Here is a 26473-nt window from a genome sequence, read left to right on the forward strand (position 1 = left end):
TATTTGTTTCACTTTTCCTTCCTTCCTTCCTTCCTTCCTTCCTTCCTTCCTTCCTTCCTTCCTTCCTTCCTTCCTTCCTTCCTTCCTTCCTTCCTCCTCCCCCCCACCCCTTTGACAGCACTGTGCCTTAAGATGGCAGGAAGTGTGTGTCTCAGGGTGTCACTCCCAGTGGTCTTGTGTGACTCACCTTCTCTGTGGGGTGAGCAGGATTTCCCCAAGAGTATAGGACTTGCCATCACTACTACAACAAATGTCACCTATTTGATAGCTTAAAAACAAAAACACCAGAAATTCATTCTCTCAAAGTTCCAGAAGCCAGAGTGAAAAATCAAGGCCCCCGGCAGGCTGGGGTAGCCCCTTCTGGAGCATGTAGGAGGGTGGGTCCCGCACCTCTCTCCACGGTGATGATGCGCCGTGGCGTTCCCTGGCTCGGGGACATCACTCCAGTCTCTCCTGGCTTCACGTGGGCTTCTCTGTGTCTCCTCTAATGATACTTGTCATGGCTCTCAGGTGCTCCCTGTTCGTCAGGACAGCCTCACGTCAAGATCCTCACTTGGTTACATCGGCAAACTGCCTTTTTGCAAAATACAGTCGCACTCACAGGTTTGAGAGCTTAGAACTTGGTCCTATCTCTTTGGGGGCTATAATTCAATTCACTTCTGTTACCCCCGGTGGTTCCATGGCTGAGTCCTTTGGGGGAAGTCATGGGTGGTGGGGGAGAGAGCCAGAAGAATCTTGCTGATTTACCTTTTTTAAAAAGATTTATTTATACATACAGAGCTGGGGTACAGGCCAAAGTTATGGGGGCAGTGAAAGGCTTCACCAGAGAGAGTGGGGAGCAGAACAGGCCGACGGACAAAGTACACTGCTGAGGGGAGCAGCGGGCGGGTTAGGAGAGGTCTGCTGCACCGTGTAGGTCACCTCCGGGGCTGGGATCGAACTCATGTTGAAGTGGCTTTAGCTCTTAGTGCTGTGCTTCAACCCACTCCGCCACCAGGGAGGGCCCTGATTTACCTTCTCTCAAAGCAAGTGCTTCTCACCCCGCTGAATCCTTGCAGTTAAGAGAATTAAAAGGTTTTTTTCCCCTTAGTCTGTCATTTCATTTTTATTTATTCCCACTCCCCACCCCTTGTTGAGGAACACATGACCGGAACTGTGTACCTTGTGTGGCAGGTGGAGACACAGACGCAGAGCATGCTGGGCTTGCCCCAGGTCATCCTGGGATCTGCAGCAAGGGGCAGACCTGGGTTTTCTGCCTTTCGCCTCACATCAGCCGAGCAGACCACGCTGCCTCTCGGGGCTAACTCTGCAAGAAATGAGGACCTATTTCCTCGCCAGTTCTTAATCATCTTACATTTGTGGGTTTATTAGCTGCAAATTTGTAGGGTTTTGTGGCTTATAGAGGAATTTATTGTTCCATATAAAACTTTCTCCCTGGCTCTCCCTGCAGAACCACTAATGACTTCTAACAGGCAGAAAATTGAGCTGTCCGATGATTTTGTCTTGCGTTCTGTGACCATGACGAGTTATTAATAGTCCGCCCAGCCCAGCATTCCTTCCTCCATTGCCTTGGCATGGGGGTGGCCAAGGTCACAGTTCTGGTCACCGCTGCCCCTTCTTCCTCTGCTGGCAATGAGGCCAAAGCTTCCGCTCTCTCTCCCCCTGCCCGCACCCCTGCCACCCCCCGGCTCCCGCAGGCACCCAAGCCAGCTGGTCTGGAATGAAGAGGGGAGGTCGGGGAGTGAGGAGCTTGGCCACAGGTTCCTTAGTAGAAGCTGTGGTGAGGAAACTGGGAAGCTCAGGTCTGGGCAGGAGGAACCAGTCAGATCACTTCTTATCACTCTCTCTGGTTCTGTTTCTTTCCATTCACTCATTCCAAAAATATTTATTGAGCTTCTAGTATGTGCCAGGCTCTCCTATAGGCACCAAGGAAACTTCTATGAAAAAATGTAGCCCCTGCAATCACAGAGACTAAAAGTTTCTAGGCCAGGAATCCTGAGCTCTTTTTAACTTATTACTGATGTTCTGCTCCCACATTCCTAATCTCCTCCCTCCCTCTGTGTCCTCACCTGGTCGCACAACTTTCAATACTGTGTGTTTGTTGAAGGCTCCAGCCTAGACAGCACCTGTCTCCTTAATGCCAAACATATAAATGCAAAGGCCTTCTCAGCTGCCCACGTGGCTAACAGGCATCCAAACCGTTCTCCCCTCCAGATCTGGTCCCCTCAAGGAAATAGGTCCTCATTTCTGGTCCCCTGGCCCAGTAATGGCAATCTTGCTCTCTTGCTCAAATCTTGGAGTGATCTAGAACAACTCTTTCGCGGGTCCCACATCCCAGCTGCTGGCAAACAACATTGGCTCCATCTTGAACGTATCGTAAGAATTGGCCACATGTCTCCTCTCAGGGAGTCTCTCACCAGCAGGACTGATGGTGAAGTCTCCTCTCGTCTCACTCCTTCTCTCCTCTTCACTCTACATTCTGTTTTCAGCGCAGGGGTCAGAGTGACTCTTGTAAAATATAAACTAGCTCACGACACTCTCCAATTCCCAACTTCCAGTGACCCCCATCACGGTCTAGGAGGAAGCCAAAGCCGCACACTGGGCCTCCCAGCCTCAGAGGATGCTAGGCACAGTGGCCAAAGTGGATACACCAGGTATGCTCCTGCCTCAGGACCTTTGAACCAAAGGTCTGGAATATTCTTTGCATCGTTATTCACCCCTTCAAGACTTTGCTCAAATGTCACCTTTTTGAGTGAGCGCCTCCCCGAGCACCAATTTGTACCTTCTTCCTAGCACCCACCCTCTCCTTTCCTACTGAATGTTCTCCCTAGCCTCGCCATGCCGGAGAGCCTATTTCATTCGTTCATTCATTCACTCATTCATTCATTCACTCATGCATTCATGTATCAATTTCATTTGCTGTCTGTCTCACCTCCCCATGGGTTTTGTTCACTGTTCTGTTTGCAGCACCGGACACAGTGTTAGGCTTAGTTGTTGATCAAAGAATAGCTCTAGGGCCCTTGGCAAATCCCTTTCCTCTCTTTGCTTCTCCAGCTGTGCTATGAGAGTGCTGGGCTCTCTCACCTCTAAGGTTCTTCCCGTGCCCTTCTCACTGCCCTCCACACTCAGCTTGACTGGGTCATCCACACGCAGTGCTGTGCAGTTCCAGCCTGGCCCTCTTCCCTGGGCCTCAGACTTAAGTGTCCATGTGGTCTTCTTGTAACTCAGAGGATAGGCGCTGCCCTGGGCTCTCTCTTAGGAGAAATGTCTGGGATGTGGTCTGAACCCACCAGCAGGGATGCTCCTCCTTGCCATCAGCGAGGCTATCTTCCCACAAGTCCTACAGCTCAAAAGCTCAGGACCCTGGCTTTAGCCTGGCAAGTTGGGGTCACTAAGACAGATCCTTGGGCCACCTTCTACTCTCTCCATGAGCTCCTCAAAGTCTTGGGTCCCCTGCACAGTTAGGCCCTTGGGGTCCAGGTGAGAATGGCAGGTTGCTTTTATGGGTCTGTCCACATTCTGAGGACCAGGTCTGGTTCTAAGAATCAAATCTTCAGCTTGACCAGGGCTTTCTGAGTTAGTGGGGTGGTGAGGAGAGTATGTGTTAAAGAAAGCTAAGTGTCTATAAAACTGGATTCAAAAGAGAAACTCCTTAGAGGGAATAGCATGATGTCTTTGAAGACCTACATGTATTTTAGGGTCTTCCAGCAGACTGGGTGAGGCCCACAGAGGAAGTGAAGGTGCGGTTTAGCTCAGAGTAACATGCTTTAGCTGAGGGTGAGGTGGGTACGTGATCCAGAGCAGCCCTGTGGCGTGGCCAGTTGAACCATCAACATTGGCTCAAGCAGAAACTGGCCCCCCCATCTTCCTAGAACCCCAGGGGTGAGTCCCGCTGCAGAGGCAGGTCAGACTGTTACCTCGCCCCTCCCCTCCAAGTCTGGGCTTCTGATCCCAGGTGCCTCATTAAGGCAGGACAACACGTAATCTCAGTATCAGAGATCAGCAACGTTCATTAAAGGCAGCGAGGCTATTGCTTCAGGTATCCTCTGAAGCGGATGTAGGTGGAGGGAGGGGTAAAGAAGGCGGGTCTGTGTCTCTCAAAAGAAACCGATGACAATTTTACTAATTGCTGCATTTATGAATGGGTGGCCTTTATGGAGGTTGTTTAGAAAGTAAGACAATGCTATTAGTCATAAAGTGCTTGCTGGTTCTTGGCTCACCGAGCATCTGCCCCAAGCATGTGGAGTCAGATTCAGGACAGAGCCTCCATCCTCAGTAGGGGAAGAGCAATTAAGACACGTTCATTGTGCTTGCTAGCCCTTGTTCCGGCCTTGGGGAGATAAAAGCAGAGGGGCGTTTACCGTCTATCAGCCAGCAATGTCTATGTTTTGTGTTTCACACTTGAGAGCTGGGCTCACCCACATTCTTCTCTGCACCCTTATCTGTGATCTGGAAATAAACACAAATATGAGCCCTGAGCATAAAACTGCGAGTGAGAGCCCAGTTCATGACATGCACCCTTCTTGACTGCTGTGAAAAGCAGAGAGACTTATTAATGTTTGTGTCTGCTGCTGTAGAGTCGAATGAATGGAAGTGTCTGTTCTGGCTCGTGAAGGGAAGAGGGGGAAGGAATTGGCATTATTTTCACATTTGCTCTGTGCAGGCTCTGGACAAGGTGAACTGGCCACCGTGGGTGCTGGGCATCCCCAAGGTACAGGAGGGGGACGTTGGAAATGTTGCGAGTGCAGCGAGGGCTCGCTTGGAGCCCGCTGGCACAGAGGGAGCGCCCCTTCTCTTCTAGAAGTGACCTTGCACAGAAGACTTCAACACTCTTCATACTAATCATTTAGTTCTGACATGGGCACCCAAAGCAGAGCCCACGGGGGCTCTTCCCCAGCAGGGAGAGGCCTGTTCCTCCCCTCCATGTGTCCTCTTTGCCCCTGTCCCTGAAATCCTCCTCTTAGCCCTGTTATTTGGCTAAATGGCCTGGTAAGGATCTACTCGGTGTAAAATGTAGAAAGCATGTTACCCAAAGCCAACAACCTGACTTAGCTCTGGAGCTCTCTGGCTCTGGGGCTCGTAACCAGCTACCTCCTCTCAGACTGTTTCTTTATCAATTAAAAAGAAAGGGTTGGCACTTCCCTGCTCTGGGTTCTGAATCCAGGGTGAGGCTCCCCAGAGAGGGCAGGAGCTGGCCATTTCTGTGAAGCCCGAGCAAAGGAGAATATTGGGGCTGTGGGTCCTTGAGCAGCTCGGGGCTCGGCTGTCTTCTCGGCTACTTTCAGCGATTGTGTGGGTTTGCCATCCTTTTTAATTGGATTTGGCTGTAAACTGGCAAGCAAACTGAGGGGAGGATTAGCCATGGACAGCTGCAGCTTCCAGACTGATTCTGGCTAGAGTTGGAAGTGGTTTCTCTTTAACCTCAGCCCTTTCTGTCTGCTTCCAGCTCCCAGGAGCAGCAGACAGAACAGTTAGCTCTTCCTAGGCTGCTAGCCCATCCTGTGCTATTAGCGAGAATAGAGTAGAAAGCCATGGGGGAGTTTTCCAGCTGAAGTTTAAGGCATCACAAACCACCCTGCAGTGGAAGACGCTTGCTGAAAGATCCCGGTGCCAGGGAAGGTCTTTCTTGCAGTTGCCAAGAATCTGCGCTTGAGTCTGGCCCCCAGGGGCTAAGATATGGATCGCTACCGATGGCCATGAAGGCCAAAGGAGCACCCACCTATCTGCAGGCCTTACCTAGTGGGCACAGATGCCTGCACCCCAGGAAGCTCAAAAGGGAACCCACAGGCTTCCTGACCACAGTAGGGACCTATCACATGAGGGAGCGAATATACACATAGCCAACCCGATTCTGGACTCAAGAGTGCCTGGCCTTCCATCCCAGCTCAGAAGCATGGTCAAATGATTACCTTCCTCTGTGCCTTGGTTTCTCATCTGCAAAATAGAGGATTGGCATGGGAATGAAATGAATTAATATATGCAAATCACCTAGCATCACGAATTTTACATAGTAATTACTGTTATTATATCACCACCACCATCATTATTCCCAGTTTAATAGTGAGAGTGTTTCTGGAGAAAAAACCAGAAAAGTGCTGAGAGAGTAAATGAGTCGCTCTGACTGTAGGGATGGGGCTGGATTCGTGAAGAAAGGTACATTTGAGCTGAACTTCAAAGGATGACTAGGATTTCAACAGCTGAGGATGTGGGGAAAGGGCATTCCAGGCTGAGGGCATGCATGGCCCAAGTAAATACATGAGGGTGTGAAAATACATCAGGGCTGAAATGACAGATGAAACTGAAAGATTTCTTAAGGCATCAGAGCCCATCAGGGAATCTGAAGTCTATCCTGTAAATAACGAAGGGGCTTTTTCAGATTTTTCAATCAGAGAGTGACCGAGTCAACTTTGCATTTTAAAGATTTTTCTGGCAGTGGGTTGTCGCTAAGAGTGTGGGCTCCAGACTCAAACTGCCAGGGTTCAAATCCTGGCCATGACACTGAATTAGCTGAGGTAGACTAAATTGCGGTAACCAATCAGCCAAAACACGTATAATGGCTTCAACACAATAGGAGTTTATTTCTGGATCGTATAGTAGCCCAAGGAGGGTGTTTCTTCTTGGCAGGTGGCCCGCCTCCACGTAGTGACTCAGGGACCCAGCTTCTTGGGATCTTGCCATCCTCACAGCCTCATCGTCTTTGGCATCTCCCCGGTGGGAGGGTAGGCAGACCATGGAGGAGACAGGCTTGGCTATTTTCCTGGACCCAAGACTAAATGTAGTTCGGACTGCTTCTACCATCCTTGGGAGAGAACGTACTTGCTGAAAGGGGCAGGAGTCTGGGAGACACACTCTAGCTACATCCCTGGTTATTCTCCTATGGCAACAGGATTGTGCTGTCCAACAGAACTTTCTGCAGTGATGGAAATGTAAATCTGTATCTCTAATATGGTAACCAGTAGCCATGCATTGCTATGGAGTCCTTGACGTGTGATTCATACAAGAAAGCTGAGCTTTCTTTCTCAACTTGTACTTAATATGCATTTAAATAGCCACACTGGACTAGTGGCTGTGGCGCTGGGGCATTCAACTGTAGAGACAGTTGAGGGGAAACTTTGGGGACAGGGAATGGTCTCTGTGGAGCCACTTATTAACTGGGTATAATTGTGCATCTTAACAGCTCCTCAACTGTGAAATGGATACAGTCATAGAATCGACCTCTGTTGTGAGGATGCAGAGATCATCAGCACAGTGCTTAGTGCCCGGCTTGTCATCAATGCTCCCCGAGGTTACCCCAGGACTGACCCGTAGGCAGGGACCCCAGCTAGGAAAGTGTACAACAGTCCAGGGGAGACACCCTTCCAAGTATTGCTCATTGCTCAACCAAACTGTATCACTCATTCTCCAAATGCCACAGCACAGACCTGCTGCTACATCTACCCTTCACTTCCTTCTCTGCATACTGAGCAGCTGCCCAGCCACTGGGACCTGGACTCTTCAGTCTCTGAAGGTCTGATGTTTTGTGTGCTCACATCATGCTGAGACATTCACCTGGCTGAGCACCTTCCTCAAACAGGCCTGGTTCTTATCTGTCTTGCTACCTTCAGCTTTACCCAGCAGAATCCTTCATGTACTTTGGATGGGCACCCAGCCTCCACTGCACTGAACTGACTTCATCAGGGGCAGAGAGAGTTGCCCAGACGCCTTCCTGGACACTCAGAGCCAGAGGTTACTTCCGTGCAGCCCCAGATCAAGCCGGGCTCTGGAGGTTGTCCAGGCCATTGAATCTGTGTCAATGTCCAGTGGGAAAGTTCAGGCCAAATTTCTTTTGACATGTACACAATTGTTATCATTCTCCCACATTCATTGACAAAAATAGCCTTTTGGTTCTTATGCCTTTTCCCATGTGTCTTTTCCCACTGTGTGCTGGGCCATTCCTGGCAAAAGTCCTGACCAGAAACATCCAAGGAGGGCTGGAACCACTCAAGTTGGCTGCCTGGACCTGGGACCTGGGACTGTGAAGGCTCAGTGATAGCAAAGCCCCAGAGGCCCACATCTCTGTGGCCCTGGACCAGCCTGACAGGACCATTCAGGACTGGGCCTTCTTGGACCCCAACCTCATATCTTCAAGATGTTCCCCAAACACCCTACATACCTTTAAGAGCCCTTTAGTGTTTTCCATTAGTCCCTTTATCCAGCCTTTTCGTTCATTCATTCACTAAGTAGTTGCTCTGCAGTGTTAAATTCTGCAGAATATGAAACAATGTCCCTGTTTTCCAGGCACTTTCATTGTGGTAGAGTGGGAAGAATCAACAAAAATGTCAGATGGCTATAAACTTCACAAAGGGAGAGAAATGGAGTCATGTAATTTCTATAGCTAGATAACAAATCAACCCCAAACTTAGTGGTTTCAAACCACAGTTTCTGATATCTCATTGACCTGGGGTTGGTTGGGCACAGCTGGGCAGCCCTTCTCCTGGGCTCACTCATGAGACTGTAGTCATCAGTGGGTGGGGGGACCCGTCAGGCCAAGGGGGTGCTAGATGTCTCCCTCACATGCCTGGGGCCTCGGTGCTGGCTGTTCTGTCCTGCCAAGGCTTCCTTATAAGGGGGTGGGAGTGCCCCTCTGGCAGGGACAGTGAGGCCTCTTGTGACTTAAGACTCAGTCACATCGAGTCATTTCCACCTCGTATTGGTCAGTGCCTGTCACGAGGCCCCGTCTCAGGAAGCCTTTGAGCCCCCTCTGGGTAGACACCGTAAAGGACTGAGGGCTTTCTTTTTCCCTCCAACTTTGTCGAGATACGATGGACATAGAACGTTATGTAAGGCTCAGGGCACACGGTGTGTTCACTTGATATACTTAGATATTGCAAAATGCTAGCCTAGTGTCCATTTAATCTGCCACACAGGGAAAGGGAACAGTGAATGACAGGATGTGCTGTTTTAAGCAGAATGGTCACAGAAGGCTTCTCTGATGAGGTGTTATTTGGGCAGGGACCTGACCAAAGTGAAGTAAACCAGGCAAAGATTTGGAGCATTCCACACAGACAGACGTGTGAGCAGAAGCTCTGAAGCCAGACTAAAGCAACTCTTTGCATTGAAGATTTCAGTGAAGATGACTTCCTGTTACTTAAGGGAAATCAAGTTTTCCTTGGGTGTCAGTAGAGAATTCCTAAATGGGCTGAGCCAAATCAAAAGGGGATCCTTGCTTGGTGACCTTGAAATATGAGGGTGACTCACTTATGCCAAGGCCAGAGCCCTGTATGTCCCCACTGCTGCTCCAAGCCCAGGCCCCCAGCTTGATTTTCTAGCCATCTTCTTCACCCATGATGGAAATCCAGGAACTGAAAACTGTTTCCAACTCCAGTACCCCCAGTTTCAGGGAAAGCTCTTTGAGCAACCCTGTCTTGAGGGAGTCCTCCTTCCCGCCACACAACCTGTGGGAGCCTCTCTGGGATGCGTTGGGGGGAGGGTGTCTGATTCACTAGAGAATAGAGCAGAGCAGAGCAGGGTGGTTTATGCCGTAATTACCCAAGATCACCAGGGGAGTCAGAGCATAATCGGGTAATTAGTGTCTGTGTGTGTGTGTCTGTGTGTGTTGGGGGCTGGGGGCGGGGGCAATTACTCGGTTCACTGCTTGCCAGACGCTTGTCACTGCTCTTCTGGCCCCTGGCGGGTTCCTGGCTCTACCTGGGCATTATTAAGTGTAATGACCCCATCAAGCAGAAACGCCTGTTCGTGTGTGTTTACCCACAGCCCTGCCAAGTCACTGCTCTGCCATCGGACTGTCCTCTCAGGAAAGGTGTCAGGAAGGGTGCTTAAAAGGCTGAGGGGACAGGCTGGGGTCAACCTGAGGGTGGGGGATCAGGAGGGACTCTGTAACCGAGTCCTCCCCATTGCCAATCCCTGAGAGTGTGCCTTGGCCTCGGGGTTCTAGAAGCACCCAGACAGCTGTCTCCTTCCCCAAATCAGGCATATTTCCATGTCTGGCTACCGCAGAGACTCCTGAGGGAAACAGGGCCAACTTAAAGGCTTGATGGTTGCCTCTCAGGAAGTCTCTTGTAGAGGTGATGGGGAGGGGATCCCGTTACATGACAAATAGCAAACTTCCTGAAGTCTTGGGCTCTGACTCTGTCTATTGCCCACGCAAACAGCCAGCCCACGCAGACTTTACTACCTCCTTCAAAATACAAGCTCCCGAGGGCGCTCTTGCTTTGGGGCTCTTTTCTATTCTTTTCTGTTCAGTTTTCTGAATCTTTTCGAATGAAAATCAAATTTACTCGTGGCCTCTTTCATTTCCCTCTCATCCTTTACTCTGCTGTTGCCACAACGAGAACACGGAGGCCCCCTTGGGGCAGACAGAGCGAAGCTGGGTCACTTGCAGGCTGGCACCTTGTCCCCACGGTCCAGGCCATGTTGACGTGAACTTATGCTAACACCTTCACATCCCATGCAGACTTCGCTGTGAGCCTCGAAAAGCTGGGTCAGCCTCTTTTAATTCAAAAAGATGCTGTCTTTCAAATTTTTTAAACAGCACTGCTTTATTAACCATCCAAACCCAGTAGTATCTGGTAGGCTTGGATCAATTCTGGATACCGTCAAATTACTTCTAAAAGTGCACATTGAAATTCCTACTTCTGATTCATTAAAATGCCTGTTTCCCTACATCCTTGCCAACGTAGGTCACTGCCCCTTAGTAAAATGACCTCCATTGTTTTCTGAGTAAACAGGGCAAATAAATTGGAAAGTGCAGAAAAAGGTAATTGGAAATAAAGACTAGTTGTCCTGCGGACACCTACAGCGGAGTCCCCAGACGGTGAAGGTCTTTACCTGAGGGAAACTTCCAGAATCCAGAGTACTGGTGACAAGAGGTTGAAGATGGCTGCATTTTCCCTCTACCCCACTCCCAGCCACTGAAGTCTTAAGGATATTTTCCTCAGTTGGTGGGGATGATTCTGAAGGATTGGTTCCAGGTATCCACATCCCTAAGTGTCCCCTCCGAACAGTTCTGCAGCCAGGAGGGCTGGGAGCCCGAGGATTTGTGGAGCAGGAATGGAATGTGAACATTCCAAAAATGTGTTTCCAGGCATTGACAGCTGGATCCAACCGATTGGAAAACCCATCTCTCTGGCCAACCCCTGAGCCAAGTTTCCACTTCTCAGGGACCCCGACATGCCCCACCGAGCCACCCTTTAATGACTGCTCTGCTTTCCATTCCAGAGACCTGAATTATAATGAGCTGCAGGAGTTCCCCGTCGCCATCCGGACTCTGGGCAGACTGCAGGAATTGTAAGCTCTTCTGCCCGTTCTGTGGACACCCTCTTCTCTGGGGGCCAGGCTCAGGCCAGCCCCAAGCGCCCCCCCCCCCACACCCTCACCTCCCGTGGTCCTTGTAAAAGCTGAAGTGACATGCTCTCCCCACCCCGTACAGGTCTAAGTAGTTGCAGGCCTCATTAGCTTGGCTTTGAGCATTTCCGAGGGGTGTGTCATCAGCAGTCATGGCCCCCGGCGCTTCCAGCCTGAGGAGACGCAGGGCACAAGCCTCCTCCCATTAGGCCGGGGCACGCACTGCCTCTCTCTTGCATAGGGTGTGTCTGGAGCCCCGTGTGGAGAGGAGCTGGGCCCGGTTTATGGGTGGCTCCTCAGCAGTTTGTCTTGGCGGAGAAGGGCAGCTGGCTGAGGTTTCCCACAGCTGCCATTGTTATCATTGCATGTTGCAGTCACCCAGCCCAGCACTGAGCCTGCTGTTAAACACAAACATGGATAGAAAGGGTCATCCCCCAGGACTCTTCGTGCCCGTGGAGGACATGGAGTAACTCATGGCAAGAGGTGAACAGCACAACACAGGGAGTAGGGTCAGCCTGTAATTCCAGCCCTAAATCACACAGTATTAGCTAAAGGGATCGTGAGCGTTCTATGGGTCCCACCTTCCCCCACATCCTAAGATTAGCCTGAGAGCGTGGAGGGGATTTAAGGGGCGGTGAGGAGAAGAGGAAGCATTTCAGATCAAGGAACCTTGTAGGTAAAGACCCAGATCAGTCGGTGAATGCCCAGAGGGATGCCCACAGCAGGGAGACCAGCCTTGCTGGTGGACCGACCTGGGCAAAGATCCAGACCCAGGTCAGGGGACCCTGAAGAGGCACAAGCAGAGCTCCAAACTTAAACATAGCACAGCACTTTATTCAACCTACCACTCATGGCCTGTTGTGCCAGCGCTGTGCCACATGGTCCAGAAATGTCAAGGGGTAACGTCTGTGTGTGTGGCAGGTAAGGAGCCCCTGGGCCAGCTGGTGGCAAGAGTCTGAGAACGAAGCTTTAGGGATCCCCGCCCCCCCTCCTGCCAATGAGTCACCAAGGTCTGCCTTCTCCTTTGAGCTGCAACAAAAAAGAAAGATGAGATTTGAGGAGTCAGAGTATACAAAGGTACAGGAGCAGGAAATTAGAAAGTGTTATAAGGGAACGAGAGCAGAGATCTAAGTTATCAGAGGCAAGAAGACTCATGTACGGCAGTGTGCCTGCCTACCTCCTTCCTCTCTCCCTCTATACACGGAAAGCGCTTGAGGACAGCGCTCTGTCAAATCTCTAAACCCCTCTGCCCACTCGATACGAAGGTTGTGTTCAAAACCACACAACGGGCAAGTTAATGAAGGGATGAACGAGTGAGCAGACAGACAGGCGGGCTGTCTGAGGGTGCGCCTGAGAGTGAGATCTGACGGTCAAAGGGTGAGGGGACGGCAGGAAGACGAGAGAGGAAACTGAGGCAGGAACCACACAGGGAAGCCAGAGGAAGACAGGCAAGGTCTTGCTCAGCCTGGGTTATTTCTTTTCAGTCCAACATGTATTTTGAGGTGCTTTCCCCACTAACCAACGTGGAATTCCAGTTCCAGACCCTAACCTCTCAGCTGGGGCGCACCTTCCTCACCTTCCCGAAATGCCACCATGGCCACACTCATGACTGCCTCAGCCCTGCTCTGCTACTGGGCTCCTTTCACGTCAGGGCCTTGAGGCCAAAGCAGGTGCCTCTGGGGAATATCCTTCATACCCGCCCCCCGGATGCGCTGGTTTCTCCTCATCCTCCTTCTCCCACTCACCCTCTGCTCCCTCCTTGAGGGGCTCCAGATTCCCCCCACACTGGACTAAGGAGAAGATTCTCCTCTTGGGCTCTGAGCTCAGCCTCTTTCTTCCCTATTGCCACCCCAGGTGGCCTGCGGCCCGGGGCTCTACCCACACTCCCTTCTTGCTAGCTGAGGAAACGGATGACGGTGGGAGTGAATGAAGAGGAAATTTCACAGGCAGGACTTGAACCTGGACTCTCTGGGCTGACGTCTCCGGTGCTCTGGCCCTCCAGGTGGCTGTCCATGGGCATCGTGGCGTTTCATGTGTTCCCAGTCCTCAGTGTCTCTGGCGTTGCCTTGCAGGGGCTTCCACAACAACAACATCAAAGCCATCCCGGAAAAGGCCTTCATGGGCAACCCTCTGCTGCAGACAATGTGAGTTCTGGCCTCTCTGGCCTGGGGCTGATCCGTGTTGGGGAAGGGGCCGCTCCCAGGACAGGAGAGAAAAGCAAAGCTCTGCCCTGTTTCCAATGGAAAGGGCCCAACTGAAGAAGGGGTTGGGGTTTGGGTCTTTTTCTTCCAGACACTTTTACGATAACCCCATCCAGTTTGTGGGAAGGTCAGCGTTCCAGTACCTGCCAAAGCTGCACACGCTGTAAGTTGGCGCCTGAGGCTGGCCACTGGCTGGGACTCTCCCTTCCCGCTGTCCTGGCCCGGCCTCCTGCCTGCCCCCTGCTGCTCTCGCCTGCAGGGCACAGTCCCAGGGGCCCAGGCCTGCTTCCAGATCTGTCTGGACTTACTGCTGCCTCCCTGACCGTGGCTATCCCAGATGGCCAGTGGACAGAGGGCCCTTCTCCACGGGCAAGGAGTTCTGACCTCTTCAGAGCCCACTCGTGTAGCTATCACGTGAATACCTGCTGGAAGCATGGAGGGCTAGTACGAGGCTCTGGCTCCCAGGGGCCTGGCGATGGCGACCCCTCGGCCAGCTTTGCTGCTTTGGCCCCGCAGACATCCCTTCACTTCCTCTCCTGCGCTCTTCCTTCTCAGCCCAAGTCCCACCTCTTCAACAGAGCATCCAAGGCTGAACTTCCAGTAGTAGAGGAACATGTCGAACAGCTTTAATGCACACGCTTCACTTTCAGACTCACCATGGGGTCTCACTGCCACCTGACCTCTAAGGGGGATGTTGGGGGCGTGTCTTACACGTGGATCCCAAGCTCTCTGCTCTGTGCTGCCCTTGACTGGATCCTGGGCTCATTTCTGGACTCCATGCTGGCATCACCTGTGTCTTTTGCCCCCATTGTAAAGGCCCCATCTGGGTCCATGTCCTCACTGAGGTAAGGAATGATGCAGAGGGGGAAACCCATCTGTGGAAAGAAATTTCAGCAGAACTTCTTTCAAAGAACAAATGGAAAGGTTCTGAAAAAGCCCCAAGAGATGGCAAAGAGAGACCCAATTCCAGGCTCCACGAGGCAAACTCCAGTAGCCAAGGGCCTTTTCAGAAGCATCTGAGCTATTGCCCTTTAAACAGGCAGTCCCCATGTTCCTTGACTGTGTTTCTTGCTCACTGTGGCTACCTCTGTTTGGGTGAGAGGGGCTGGACCAACTTAAGGAGACGCCTGGCTGGACTCTGCTAAGCAAAGCTGTCTGCAAGACACCTGGGTAGCTGGCATGCTCTGAGGGAAGCTAGGGGCAGGATGACATTTCTCCAAAAGTGGAGTTTCACAAGGGGAAGATGCTGAGGATTGAGGGCCCCAATGTTGATTTTTCTGCTCCACCCTTCAGAGCTGTGACCTCTGTTTCCAGATCCCTGAATGGCGCCACAGACATCCAGGAGTTCCCCGATCTCAAAGGCACCACCAGCCTGGAAGTCCTGTGAGTGGAGACTCTGATTGCCACCCTGAGAGGGTCTATGTGTCTCCTTCCACCCCAGCTGCCTGACAGGGCTCCTCTGCCTGCCTTCCCCAGAGCACTGTCCAGGGTCTCTGTCCGCCCCTTATCTGGCCTGTGTCTGCTGCTGGCTCCAGCCTGAAGCACAGGTCACCTGGCCTCACCCCAGGGGTCCCTGGCCCACTCCAGGGTGGCGCTGTCTGCAGGCAAGACTGAGGGTGGCAGGTCATTTGGGAGTGGGGATGCTCTTTCCTTCTTTATTATGCTCTGATTCTTCAGACATGACGTCCAAGCTCCTAACCCCAAGCGTGGGGGACCTGATGACCGGGCAGGCCAGGAGCATGGTGGAAACCCACTTCTGTTGCTTTTCTGCAGCTTGATTCCAGCAAAGCTTTTCTCAGATTTTCTATTAGAGACTGCAGGCAGGGGAGGGACAGAGAGCATAGTAGACCCTCAATCTATTTTAAGAGAATGAATGGAACAGTCCGGCCAACATCCAGAGTCAGTGTTGTAGAGTTAACTGTCCCGCCTCACCAAGCAGCTCATTCCCAGCACCCCAGGGCCAGACTCTCCTCTCTGTGCCTCTATTGTCTTCCCTAGATGCAATGGCATCTAGAAAATTTTCCATGAGGGAAGTCATCGTTCCCCAAGGATGACCTTGTCCTCGGGTCTTTCCTGAGACACCCTGTCCCTAAGCCAAGCCTGTTCTCCAACCTGCCCCCACACCCCACCCCCTCCTCCTGGCCCCTGGTCCTTCTCTTTTTCCCATCTCCTCTCCCTCCCCCAAGGCCCAGGGAGCCAACGCTGAGCGTGGTTCCCATGGCTCACTGGACCCGGGCTTTTTCTTTCTATGTGCACCCTGCCTTTGGCTTTCCCTCCTCTTGAGGGCCCTGGAGCAGAGGAGTCTAGCCCTCTCCTTCGGATCTATTGTAGCTGGAGAACATTCTGAGATGTTGGGTGGGAACGCCATGGGTGGGCGGGGTAGGCAGGGACAGCCTGCCCAGCAGAGCCCTTCGGCCCAGTCCCTCGGTCTGCTCCCCACCCCAGCCTCCTTCAGTCCCAGGGGAGCTCTGAGCCCAGATACCGGCTGTTGCTTTCTGGGACGCTGCCAACACCCTGCCTGGTGCCTCCCACGTCTCTTTGTCATCTCTGTGCTTCCATGTCAGTGTCAGGCCAGAGTTGGAAGCCAGTGACTGGCAGGGCCCTGGCCCAGGTGCCAGCTCCGTCTCCATTCTCCTGCAGGACCCTGACCCGCGCAGGCATCCGGCTGCTCCCGCCAGGGATGTGCCAGCAGCTGCCCAGGCTCCGAGTGCTGTGAGTGCCTCACAAACATCCTCCGGCTTTGGCATGGTGCCCTCGCCCCTGTGACCCAGCAGAGGCCGCTCTGCTCCTGCTTCTGTCCCGCTTTCGTGTCCCTTCCTGGAGAGGCCACGGTGGCGGAGAGCCTGCTGAGGAGAGGCTGTGCCCTCCTGTGGTCTCTGGAGTCAGGCCTGGATATAGGGCCCAGCTCTGCCTCTTACTGGCTGTGTGCATTTGGATTCATTCTTCAATGTATCAGAAGCCCGACTTCCTCACCTGCAAATTGTGAATAAATGTGTCAGGGTCGAAAAAATAATTGTACAGCATCTAACGCACAGCAGGCACTCGGACGATGCTAGTTTCCACAAGAAAGGAAACCTTCTGGAAACTTTGATGTGGCCTTTGAAGTTACCTTCTTCCCTGATCTAACTGGAATCCAAGGTGCTTTACCACGCACCGCCGCCCTGTAGCTCGGGGAGGGTCGAGAGACACAAGTCCCAGGACGCGTGCCTGGCCCCAGAGCCCAGCCTTGCCACAGACTGCCACTGTCCTTCTGTGCCTCAGTTTCCTCATCTGTGAGGTGAAGGGCCAGATGGCCCCTACGGGGCTAGTTTTGAACATCCCCGTGACCGGGGCGCTCTAGCTTGGCTTGGTGCTGGCAGGCTCGCCAGAAGTGCCTGCTGAATTCTGGCCAGCTGTTCCCATCTCCATGCTCCTCCCACTGCCCGTTCCCTTCCCTCAGCACCCTCTCACGCCATCATATAGATGAAGCAGTCTTACTGAGAAAAAATGCCCAGTCAGCTCCATCCAGGTCCTGAGGGAGGAATGGGACAGAGGTGGGGGCTGAAAAGTAGTCAGACTGAGGACGCCAGCGGCCCTGCCGTGGAACCCTGGCCAGTTGTAGCCCTGTAGGGGTCTCTGGGCCCAGGGTGGCCTGGCAGGAAAGGTCAGCGCTGCGTCTCCCAGCTTCACCCTAGTTTCTGGCCCTTCTCTCTCCCCAGGGAGCTGTCTCATAACCAAATCGAGGAGCTGCCCAGTCTGCACAGGTGTCAGAAGTTGGAGGAAATGTGAGTGCCGTGGGTGGGGAGAGGCCTACTTGTGAGCCTGACCCGCAGGCTTAGGGGGAGGGGTCCCACACTCTGCCCCACCCTGCCTCTGCGCTCACTGAGCCCAGGGGCTGGAGCTGGGAGCTGGGCAGAGGCCTGGGGAAAGCCCCAGGAAGCGTCCTGGAACGAGCGCTCTCATTTCCACACCCCCATGAGCACACGCGTGTGGATGGGTGCACATACTCATGCACGGAAGAAGCGTGTTGGTAATCAAATTTCACAAGGAAAAAATCACTTAAAGATCCCTTAAGCTCTGTATCCACTCAGCTCCCGTTCCCACAGGCTACCAGGACCCCTGAGCCTCGCAGGCAGGGCAGTGTCTTTGGGGTCCAGGACAGGGTAGGGATGTGAGGGCCTGTCACCCTCTGGATGCCAGAGGAAGGAGCGTCTCCGGCACTGCCATGGCCCGGCTCCACCTCCCACTGAGATAAAGCGTCCTCTGGGCCCTGCATCCCAGCTTGGGCCAGTCACCCGGACCATCCACGAGCTGGACAGTGCTCTGCTGCTGGACTAGGGTCTGAAGGACCCATCCGGGGAGGCTGGCCAGGCTGGGAGCCAGGCCTGGTGGGAACCCTGGAAACTGACTCCCTTTTGGGCCACAGGGATGGTTTGTGGCGTTGTCCCCTGACCCACTTACCCAAGGCAACCGGATCCCCTTGTGCTCCCTTTAATTCTGGTGACTTCCGCGGGCTGGGCCCTTTCTTCCTGTGCCAGGAGAAGTGGGGGCTCTCCTTTCTTCCTCCCAGTGCACAGGGCGTGTGGAGCAGAGCCAGGCTCTGAGCCTATTGGCTCACCCCACCTCTCTTGTTGCCTTAGCGGCCTCCAACACAACCGCATCTGGGAAATCGGAGCTGATACCTTCAGCCAACTGAGCTCCCTACGAGCCCTGTGAGTATCCTGCAGCACCCAGGGGGGTGGGGGGTGGGCTGGGTGAGGCCTATTATGCCCCACTCCCAGGCTTGCTTATGCTCACAGCACCCATCTTGGTGTAGAGAATCTCCCTGCTCCATACCTGTCCCTATCATAAACACAGGGCTGGGGGTTGGGGGGTGGGGCGCAAGGGTTCCCCAGCTGCTTCTCCAGCTGGTACACAGAGCCACGAGGCACTAGAGTCAAGCTGCCATTCCTGTTCATGGGGGCCACAGCCAGGTGGGGCACCACACAGCGGCTACCTTCCCCCAAGGGTTGAGGTCACTGCTACCTGAAATAGTTCAGATGGGGGAGGTAGGTGAAGGAGAACCCAGGGTGGGAGCAAAGAGTCCTCCATGGGTCACTGTCCCCTCCTGTCACCCCCTCTCTGCCCATAGGGACCTGAGCTGGAATGCCATTCGGTCTATCCACCCTGAGGCCTTCACGACCCTGCGTTCTCTGGTGAAGCTGTAAGTGTTAACTGTACCCTCCTGCTCAAGTCCAGAGACCAGCAGGAGTGTGGGCTACCAGGGGGCTCCCCTAGGGTGGGACCATGCCTAAATGTTTGGCCACACATCCCTGGGAGAGAGACTCTGACCTCATCTATCATTCCGCCAGTCCATCTGACAGACCATGGGGCCTACCTCCTGTAAATTCTGGAACATCATCTGCTAATGTTCTGCAACATTCTGGCCACCTCAGTCCTCCCTGTGCTCCTGCCTGGCCCTTCCCCACCATACTGATCAGGAGCTGTTTGGGTCTGAACCTTCTTCACAGCAGATGGGGAGCCAGGGTCTCCTGTATCAGCGTTCCTCCAGAGAGCTGCCATTTTTCAGGGCAATGGGGGTCACGGTTCCTCTCATTATATAGGTACCAAACAGGGAGCGCATAAGGCTGACTGAATGGTCATTCTGTCAGCGTACGGGGCCTCAGATGGGGCTGTCACAGACTGACGTGTAGGTTGTACACTGCACAAAGGCGCTCAACCGAGGGGGACCTGACCACATAAGGGGCCTCGGATGGGGCTGTCACAGACTGACGTGCAGGTTGTACACTGCACAAAGGCGCTCAACCGAGGGGGACCTGACCACATAAGGGGCCTCGGATGGGGCTGTCACAGACTGACGTGCAAGTTGTACACTGCACAAGGGCGCTACCCGAAGGGACCTGACCGCCTGCCAGGCTGCTCACCAAGCTACGTGTGGTGCAGGCACGTCCATCCCTCAAAAGGCCCTTTTAGATGAACACAGAGAAGAGCCTATGGGCTAGCTCCAGTCTTGGCCTCAGAGACCATCTAGCCCCACCCTCCCGTCACAGGTGAGGCCTCACAGGCCCAGGGGGAGAATCTCGCCCAAAGGGAAGGGTTGGATCTCAGGCCTCCTGGGACGTGCGGCCCCTCCCGGGTCTGGCGCTGCCTGGGCTCTGGGCCGCAGCCTTACAAAACTCTCACCTCCGTCTTCACCCTTCTGTTTGCTTTAGCCAGCCAGCAAGGTAGGGTAGATATTTTTATCCCTTTGAAAGATGAGGACATTGAAGCTTGGGCAGATTTTGGCTCCCTTGGTTACACAGGGAGCTGGCGCCCGCGCCCGGCTTCCTGCCTTCCAGGCCAGGCTGTTTCCACGACGCACGGTCTGTGGTCGTGGTATTTGGTTTGGAGCCCTGACTGCCACTAGTGTGTCTGCAGCAGGAGACCACGCATGTTCTCACCTACAGCTACAGCGCCACACCGAGCGGCTGACACGATCCCTGCGCGTAGGCGGATGATGCTTGGTCCAAGCCTCACTTCGGCGTCTTGTATCAGGAGAATGGGAACAACAGGCGGGTCCCCCAGCAGTCTGGGCAGAGGCCCCGGCTGGGCCTCAGACCTGGATGCAGGTCTGGAGAGCTGACAACCAGCTGACCACACTGCCCCTGGCTGGACTTGGGGGCCTGAAGTATCTGAAACTCAAGGGGAACCTAGCTCTGTCTCAGGCTTTCTCCAAGGACGGTTTTCCAGAACTGATGTGAGGGGCTCTGTCTGATGAGCAGAGCTAGCTCAGGTCCTGCGCACGGTTGGGAGCCACAGCAGCCCCTGAGCCGCGCCTCCTGCATCATCCGTGCTCATCTGGCCTCTGGCCTCTCCTCTTGCTTCCATCCCAGACGTGCTCGCCGCACCCTCAGCCCAGCTCTGCCCCTCTGCAGTCCCACTGACTGCCAATAACCCTGACCATCCACTGTCCTAGGGACCTGACAGACAACCAGCTGACCACACTGCCCCTGGCCGGACTTGGGGGCCTGAAGCATCTGAAGCTCAAGGGGAACCTAGCTCTGTCTCAGGCTTTCTCCAAGGACAGTTTTCCAGAACTGAGGTGAGGGCCTGGCTTTCCTCCACACCCAGATAGTGGGGGCAGCTGGCGAGGTCATGGAGGGCGAGGGAGGAAGGAAGTCACAGGGAAGAGCGTGCCCCCTTCCTCCTCAGCTGCTTGGGAGCACCCTCTCATCCCAGGTGTCCCCTAGGGGATGCTGAGACCCCCTCGGGAGGACAGAGCGAGGCCCCTGTGACCAAGACCCGGTGGCCTGTCCCTGCCCGGCTCTGCGCACCCCGCCGGCCCGTCCTCTCTTGGGCGGCATCTGGGCCCTGGAATCAGGGCAGAGCCCAGGGCATGATGAGTGGAAAACAAGCCACACAGCCAGCCTCTGGTGCTAATGACATCCAGGCCTCCTACATGCAGAAGGAGCAGCGGTGGCGGAGGCACAAGCTGTGTGGCCCACGCTTGTCTGCTGCCCGGCGGCTTCGGCCCTCACCCTCAGAAGACACAGAACCCACCCTGCTGTGCCCGGGGCTAGGGTGGGGGACAGGATGTTGGTCTCAGTGAGGGCAGTTTGGAAGTCCCTGGGAGAAACCCTGTCTCCTATAATGTCAGAGTTGCTGGGTGGCAGGGAGCAGGAGTGGACCTGCTGAGTTGCTTGACAGTGGCAGGAAGTTCATCTCCCAGTCTCAGTTCTCGAGACGAACGATGTGGCCAGACTCTGCTCGGAACCTTCAGTGCCAGGAGCCAGGTGGCAGGATCCTTACAGAAAAAGCCACAGAAGCTGCTGCCACCGAGGCGGTGCGCAGTGCAAGTTCCCAACATGCCTAAGGCCGCCCGTCTCCCCTCCCCACCTTTCTCCCCCAGAATCCTGGAGGTGCCCTCTGCCTACCAGTGCTGCGCCTATGGTGTCTGTGCCAGCTTCTTCAAGGCCTCTGGGCAGTGGGAGGCTGAGGACTTTCACCTTGATGACGAGGAGGCTTCAAGGAGGCCCCTGGGCCTTCTGGCTGGACAAGCCGAGAGCCACTGTAAGTGCCAAGGGCCTGGGAAGGGCAGGTGGGGCCTGTGGAGAGGAAGTTAGAGGGAAGGTTGGGGGCCAGGGTGGGCCTGAGAGGGCATCTGTCAGTGGCTGCAGAGCAAAGCCCCAGGCAGAGACCGACCCTCGACCCTCACTGGTGGCCTGGGAGGAAATGGCCTCAGTTTCTCCTTTGTCTTTCTAAGGCGGCCCCCCCAGAGGGGCTTGGGAAAAATTAATAAAGATGAGGATGAGTGTAGTGATCTTATTTCCCAAGCCCTTTGAACTTGAACCTCATGGGAGGTTCTTGTAGCGAGAAGGTTCTTTCCCAGGCTGCCACCTTGTCACAGAGGCCCTTACACCTCAGGGCCTTCTCAAGGAGAAAGATCCATTTTCTGGTCAATCTGACTTAAATGATTGATTAAATTAAACTGCTTCCAGAAAAAAGAAAGTCCTCCCACTTTATGTCCTTGAGACCCAAGGAACCTTGTAGGGATGAATCCTGAGTTTGTCCTGATGAGGCTAAAGTCTGAAAGGGAGATTTCAGAAGCCCATGGGCTAGACCCATGTCTGTTTCTGGAAAAGTTGGGGGTAAAATGTAAAGTTTGGAGGGCAGGGCAGGCAGGTTCTGAGGGGTCGCCTACTAACAGCTACTTAGATAAAGGGACCCTATGACACAGAACCTTGACAGAGTTAGGAAGGAGAGAAAAGGGACCCTGGTTTTTACATTTCTTTTCCAATCTCTAACTCCTTCTAATAATACATCAATGGGGAAGCTAAATAGAAAAATCGAAACGGAGGAAAACACCTCAGGATTCCATACCTGGCCACAGGGTTGCTTTAGATGAACTACTTAACCTCACTGAACCTCCGTTCCCTTATCTATAAAACAAGAACAACATTATGGCGGCTGGTGAGGAGGATTAAAAGATTCCATAAATGGTAATGTATGTTTACTGCTCCTTCTACCACGGTTACCACAGAAAGCTGGGTGCCTTCCGATGTCCGTGTGAAAGGGGTGTGGTTGTATGGTCCAGGACACGGCTTATGGAGGCCAAATGTTGGGCAGACATGCGGGGGGTCTCTGGGAGCCTCCTTCCCCGTGAACCTCCTGAGGGAGGCAGTGAGGCCCTGAGGAGAAGATGCCCAGCAGCAAGCCTGGCTCTGGGCCTGCAGACAACTGCCCCGGGGAACGTTCCGGATGTCTGCTGTACACTCCCTCAGGGGACTGGAAGGAGGAATGGAAACTTTCCTTCAAGGTGAAACTTTCCACCGGCTTAGGTCTTGGAGAGCCACAGGGTGTCAGGATCGTGGGCTGCCTGTCGCCAGTAATGGGAGCTAGGGGAGGGCCCCCCACTTCCTGTGGGAACTAATGAGCCCCAAGAAGGAAAGCCAGGAGCTGCTGCAGCAGCCAGATTTGATTTCCTCTTCGTTTGAAGAGTGGTTACTTAACACCTTGGCTGTGACTTTCCCAGCCCCAGACAGAGGCCATGGTTTCACCACCGGTCCCAACCCTCTCCTCCCCCACCCCCCATTTCATTCATGCATTTTGATTTCAAAGAATTACTGAGCTCCATTCTGGAGAACAGGGTGGGCAAAGAATGAAAGGTAGAGAGGGCGGAAATGCCAGGGCTCTGTGGTTGCACCTCGGCCTCTCACTCACCCTGATGTTGTCTGGGCCCGGGCAGCTCCTGCCTCCGGCGGAACACTCCCTGCTGAAGGTGTTTACGCTTGTGGTGGGGAGGAAGGATTCACGCAGGGAGCAAACTGCCGTGAGCTATAGGTGGTATATGACAGACAGTCACCTCCCCACTGCTGTGGGGAGGAAGGGCTTGCAGGGAGCTAGCCTTTAAAACTGAGCAACGTACAGGCCGTCCCTGGTGGCACAGTGGGTCAAAGCACAGCACTAGGAAGCTATCCTTAACCACTACAGCATGAGTTCCATCCCGGCCAGGGAGGTGACCCACATGGCATGGCAGACCTCTCCCTACCCGCCTGCTGTTCCCCTCAGCAGTGTACTTCATCTGCTCCCCCCTCTGTCTCTGGTGAAGCCTCTCAACCCCCGCACCTCTGGCCTGTACCCCTGTTCTTGTATGCATAAATAAATAAATTAAAAAAAAAAAAAGAAAACGGAAGAACTGTACCATCCCCCTGAAAGACAGGCAATGTCCTAATGACACTTAGGGCCTCCAACACCTTGTCCAGTCTGACTGGAGAAAGTAAAATCTCACTCTTACAAAAAGTCTTCCAGTGTTGAATTATCACTGCAAAGAGAGAATTTTGTCTTATAAGTTATAAAATGTATTTGATTCTCACTTGGAAATTACTACAGAATTTATGAACCCCTGAGATGTCTCTCACCCTCCCAGAGTTCACAGGCCTTAGTTTTAGAAACATCACAATACTTGGAATCCCGTCTGATGCCCACAGTTTCAGCATTTCTTTAACAGTATCTGACTTTATGATTCTCTTTTCTCTAAGAGAATCTCAGAGCCAGCTTGGAGTCCGAGGCTGCGTAAAGATTATCTAGTCCAACCTCTCGCTCAGAATACAAGGGCCCTGTCCCCACGAGGGGCTCTCTGCCTCAGATCCCCAGTGAAGAATCATACTTGGCTGATCACCCATGACGCTCCTGTCCCTGCCAGCCCTCACTCCCACATCAGGCCCTGACCGGGGGCAGCAGAAAAGCCAAACCCTCGGGGCAGATGACGGAGATGCCTGGATGAGTCCTGCGGGTCGGTCGCGGGCTGAGACAAGGACCAGCTCTTGAGCGGTTCTCCTCATCTGTCCTGTGATGGCGATGCGGGCCTTGCCTTGTGCAGCTGCTGGGCAGATGCAGGCTCGTGGCATGGGGCCTGTCGCCCTGGTTGTGGCATGGATGTATTGGCTGACTGGGCGCGCTGTGTCCTGATGGCTTGCGTTCTTCACTCGTGCCCCTAAGCTCCTTGCTAGCAGGGCACATCTTGCTGGTTGCTGGATCCTTCCACACTTGCTTCACACCTGGCACATGGCTGGGGTTGCTCTCGACATGTGGACCCCATTCTTCTTCTTGGTTGGACACCCCTAGTTGTGGGAACTTACTCCATCTACATTGAAATTTGTCTACTTCTACGATTCATCTGTTGATCCTGGCTCCACCCTCTGGGACAATTGCAGCTTGTAATTCCTGTATGCTCAACAGCCCTCAGACCTCTCCTCTTGTTCTTACCCCTCCCAAGTTAGATAGCCACTCCGCTGTTACTCTGACTGCTCCCCACACAAATGGCCTCCACTCACTTTCCCCAGTCATCGCCTCTGGACACATATACCACACACCTGCTCAGTGTGTGGCGTTTACAGTCGGACTTGGAGTTAAAGCAGAAACCTGGCCAGGGAGGGAAACCATGTGGTTACTAACATCCCCAGTTCAGATCTCCTCTGCCTTGACTCTCAGCGGTGTGCATGCACAACAATGCAGAGAATCCAATATGGGTAAAGGGGAGTTGACCAAATGCTTACCCCGCAGCCTAGAAGCAGATGGGCAGGGCGAGCTCTCAAAGGGGTGGGTGTCTGAACCCTGTCCTTGACTCCCCTCCCAGATGACCTGGACCTGGAGGAACTCCAGCTAGAGATGGAGGACTCAAAGCCGCACCCCAATGTCCAGTGCAGCCCACTTCCAGGTGAGACGGATGCCTGCAGGGTTGGGTGGGGAGTGGGGGAGGTTGGGTGGAGAGTAGGACATCCGGGTAGTGGGATGCCAGTATAAACTGGCAACTACAGGTCCACGTGTGGTCACAGGCTTTGCTCAGGCCCAATCTACTGGGCAGGGCAGCCTCTTCTGGTGATTTCTGGGGAAGAATCTGGAATCCTTTTCCCTGTGTGGCTACTTGGGAAGAGACGCAGCAGAGGCTGGGTGTGGGGCAGGGAGCCGAAGCCATCTTTACAGTATGCTCTCTAGCCGGGAGAAAGTTCTTTCATTGAGGGGAGAGTAAGATAGGCTGCTTTGACCCCACTGAATGGTAGGAGTGGGGCTGTAAGCACCCCTTCACTTGAGGCCCACACCAGAGTCCTAGAGCACAGTGGAACTGTGAAAGATGGCCTCTGCCATCCTTGTCTGCATTAGTGCAGGAGGGTTTCAGCCTCCCCTTGAGAGTCTCCAGAGGGGAAATTCCAGTCTCCCTAAATAACATCATGCACTACCACCAACAGCCAAGGAAGCCTCCTTTAGCTTCTATTTTATTTTTTCAATTATTTATTTTTTACATCATTCTTCATTTTGTGCATTTTATCTTCCCGGTTGTAATTTCCATGGTTTTAGCATCCATTTTTAATCCCACTTGATGTATAGCAGGAAGTCTCTTTCTCCTGGTGCGATTCAACCTGAAGTGTTTAGAGATATGAGATAAGTATCTTCCCTTGGGGGGTAAAATGCTGTCAGCACCTGACCAGCCCCCCAGGGCGGAGCCTTCCAATGAGGCCAGGACAGGAAGTATTCAGAATGAGCAGGAAGCAGTAGGCGTGTGCTTCTTCTATTTCACCCCGCCTCATTTCCCAGTTTTCCATGTCTTTGGCTCTGGCCCTTTGGCCTTTTCCGCGTGCCCTCTCTAAGGCGGAAATAGCCCTGGCCGCAGCTGTCCAACACCTGCCCTCCCCGCTGGGCGACTCCAGCTCGCCCTCTAGTGCCCGCCGGGGGCAAGAGGCCTGGGGGAAGCATGGGTGTCTTTTCTAACTTGGAAACTCACTTTGCTCACACTGTCACAGAAGTTTCACCTCAGAAAATCAATGATCAGTAGTGTTGAGGTAAAAGAGGAAGTTCCACAAGACAAAGTCCAAATTATTTGACTTTATGATAGTCAAATAAATTACCGTTCATCCATATGGTTAAGGATTTATTGCAGTCAATGAAAACATGTTTTGAGGAAGACAAGGAGATAG

General features: G+C 53.5%; 1 protein-coding gene across 6 annotated transcripts in view; it reads left to right on the forward strand.

Moving 5' to 3' along the window:
* LGR6 (leucine-rich repeat containing G protein-coupled receptor 6) overlaps positions 1 to 26473 on the forward strand; it is a 107277-nt gene that overhangs the window by 77660 nt on the left and 3144 nt on the right. For 3 of the 6 annotated variants that reach the window (XM_012726857.1, XM_012726860.1, XM_012726858.1), the window contains 12 exons: positions 11218 to 11286; positions 13416 to 13487; positions 13636 to 13707; positions 14195 to 14389; positions 14859 to 14927; positions 16185 to 16256; positions 17243 to 17308; positions 18164 to 18235; positions 18655 to 18726; positions 20479 to 20604; positions 21412 to 21572; positions 25138 to 25218. In XM_012726857.1, coding sequence (XP_012582311.1) covers positions 11218 to 11286; positions 13416 to 13487; positions 13636 to 13707; positions 14195 to 14389; positions 14859 to 14927; positions 16185 to 16256; positions 17243 to 17308; positions 18164 to 18235; positions 18655 to 18726; positions 20479 to 20604; positions 21412 to 21572; positions 25138 to 25218 — 1127 coding nt within the window. Of the gene's footprint in view, positions 1 to 11217; positions 11287 to 13415; positions 13488 to 13635; positions 13708 to 14194; positions 14390 to 14837; positions 14928 to 16184; positions 16257 to 17242; positions 17309 to 18163; positions 18236 to 18654; positions 18727 to 20478; positions 20605 to 21411; positions 21573 to 25137; positions 25219 to 26473 lie in introns of all 6 variants that reach the window. The other 3 variants (XM_004685507.2, XM_012726862.1, XM_012726859.1) reach the window with 2 other exon arrangements.

This window comes from Condylura cristata, unplaced genomic scaffold (assembly GCF_000260355.1).
Source record: "Condylura cristata isolate star-nosed mole 26May11 unplaced genomic scaffold, ConCri1.0 scaffold00018, whole genome shotgun sequence".
Classification (NCBI taxonomy): Eukaryota; Metazoa; Chordata; class Mammalia; order Eulipotyphla; family Talpidae; genus Condylura; species Condylura cristata.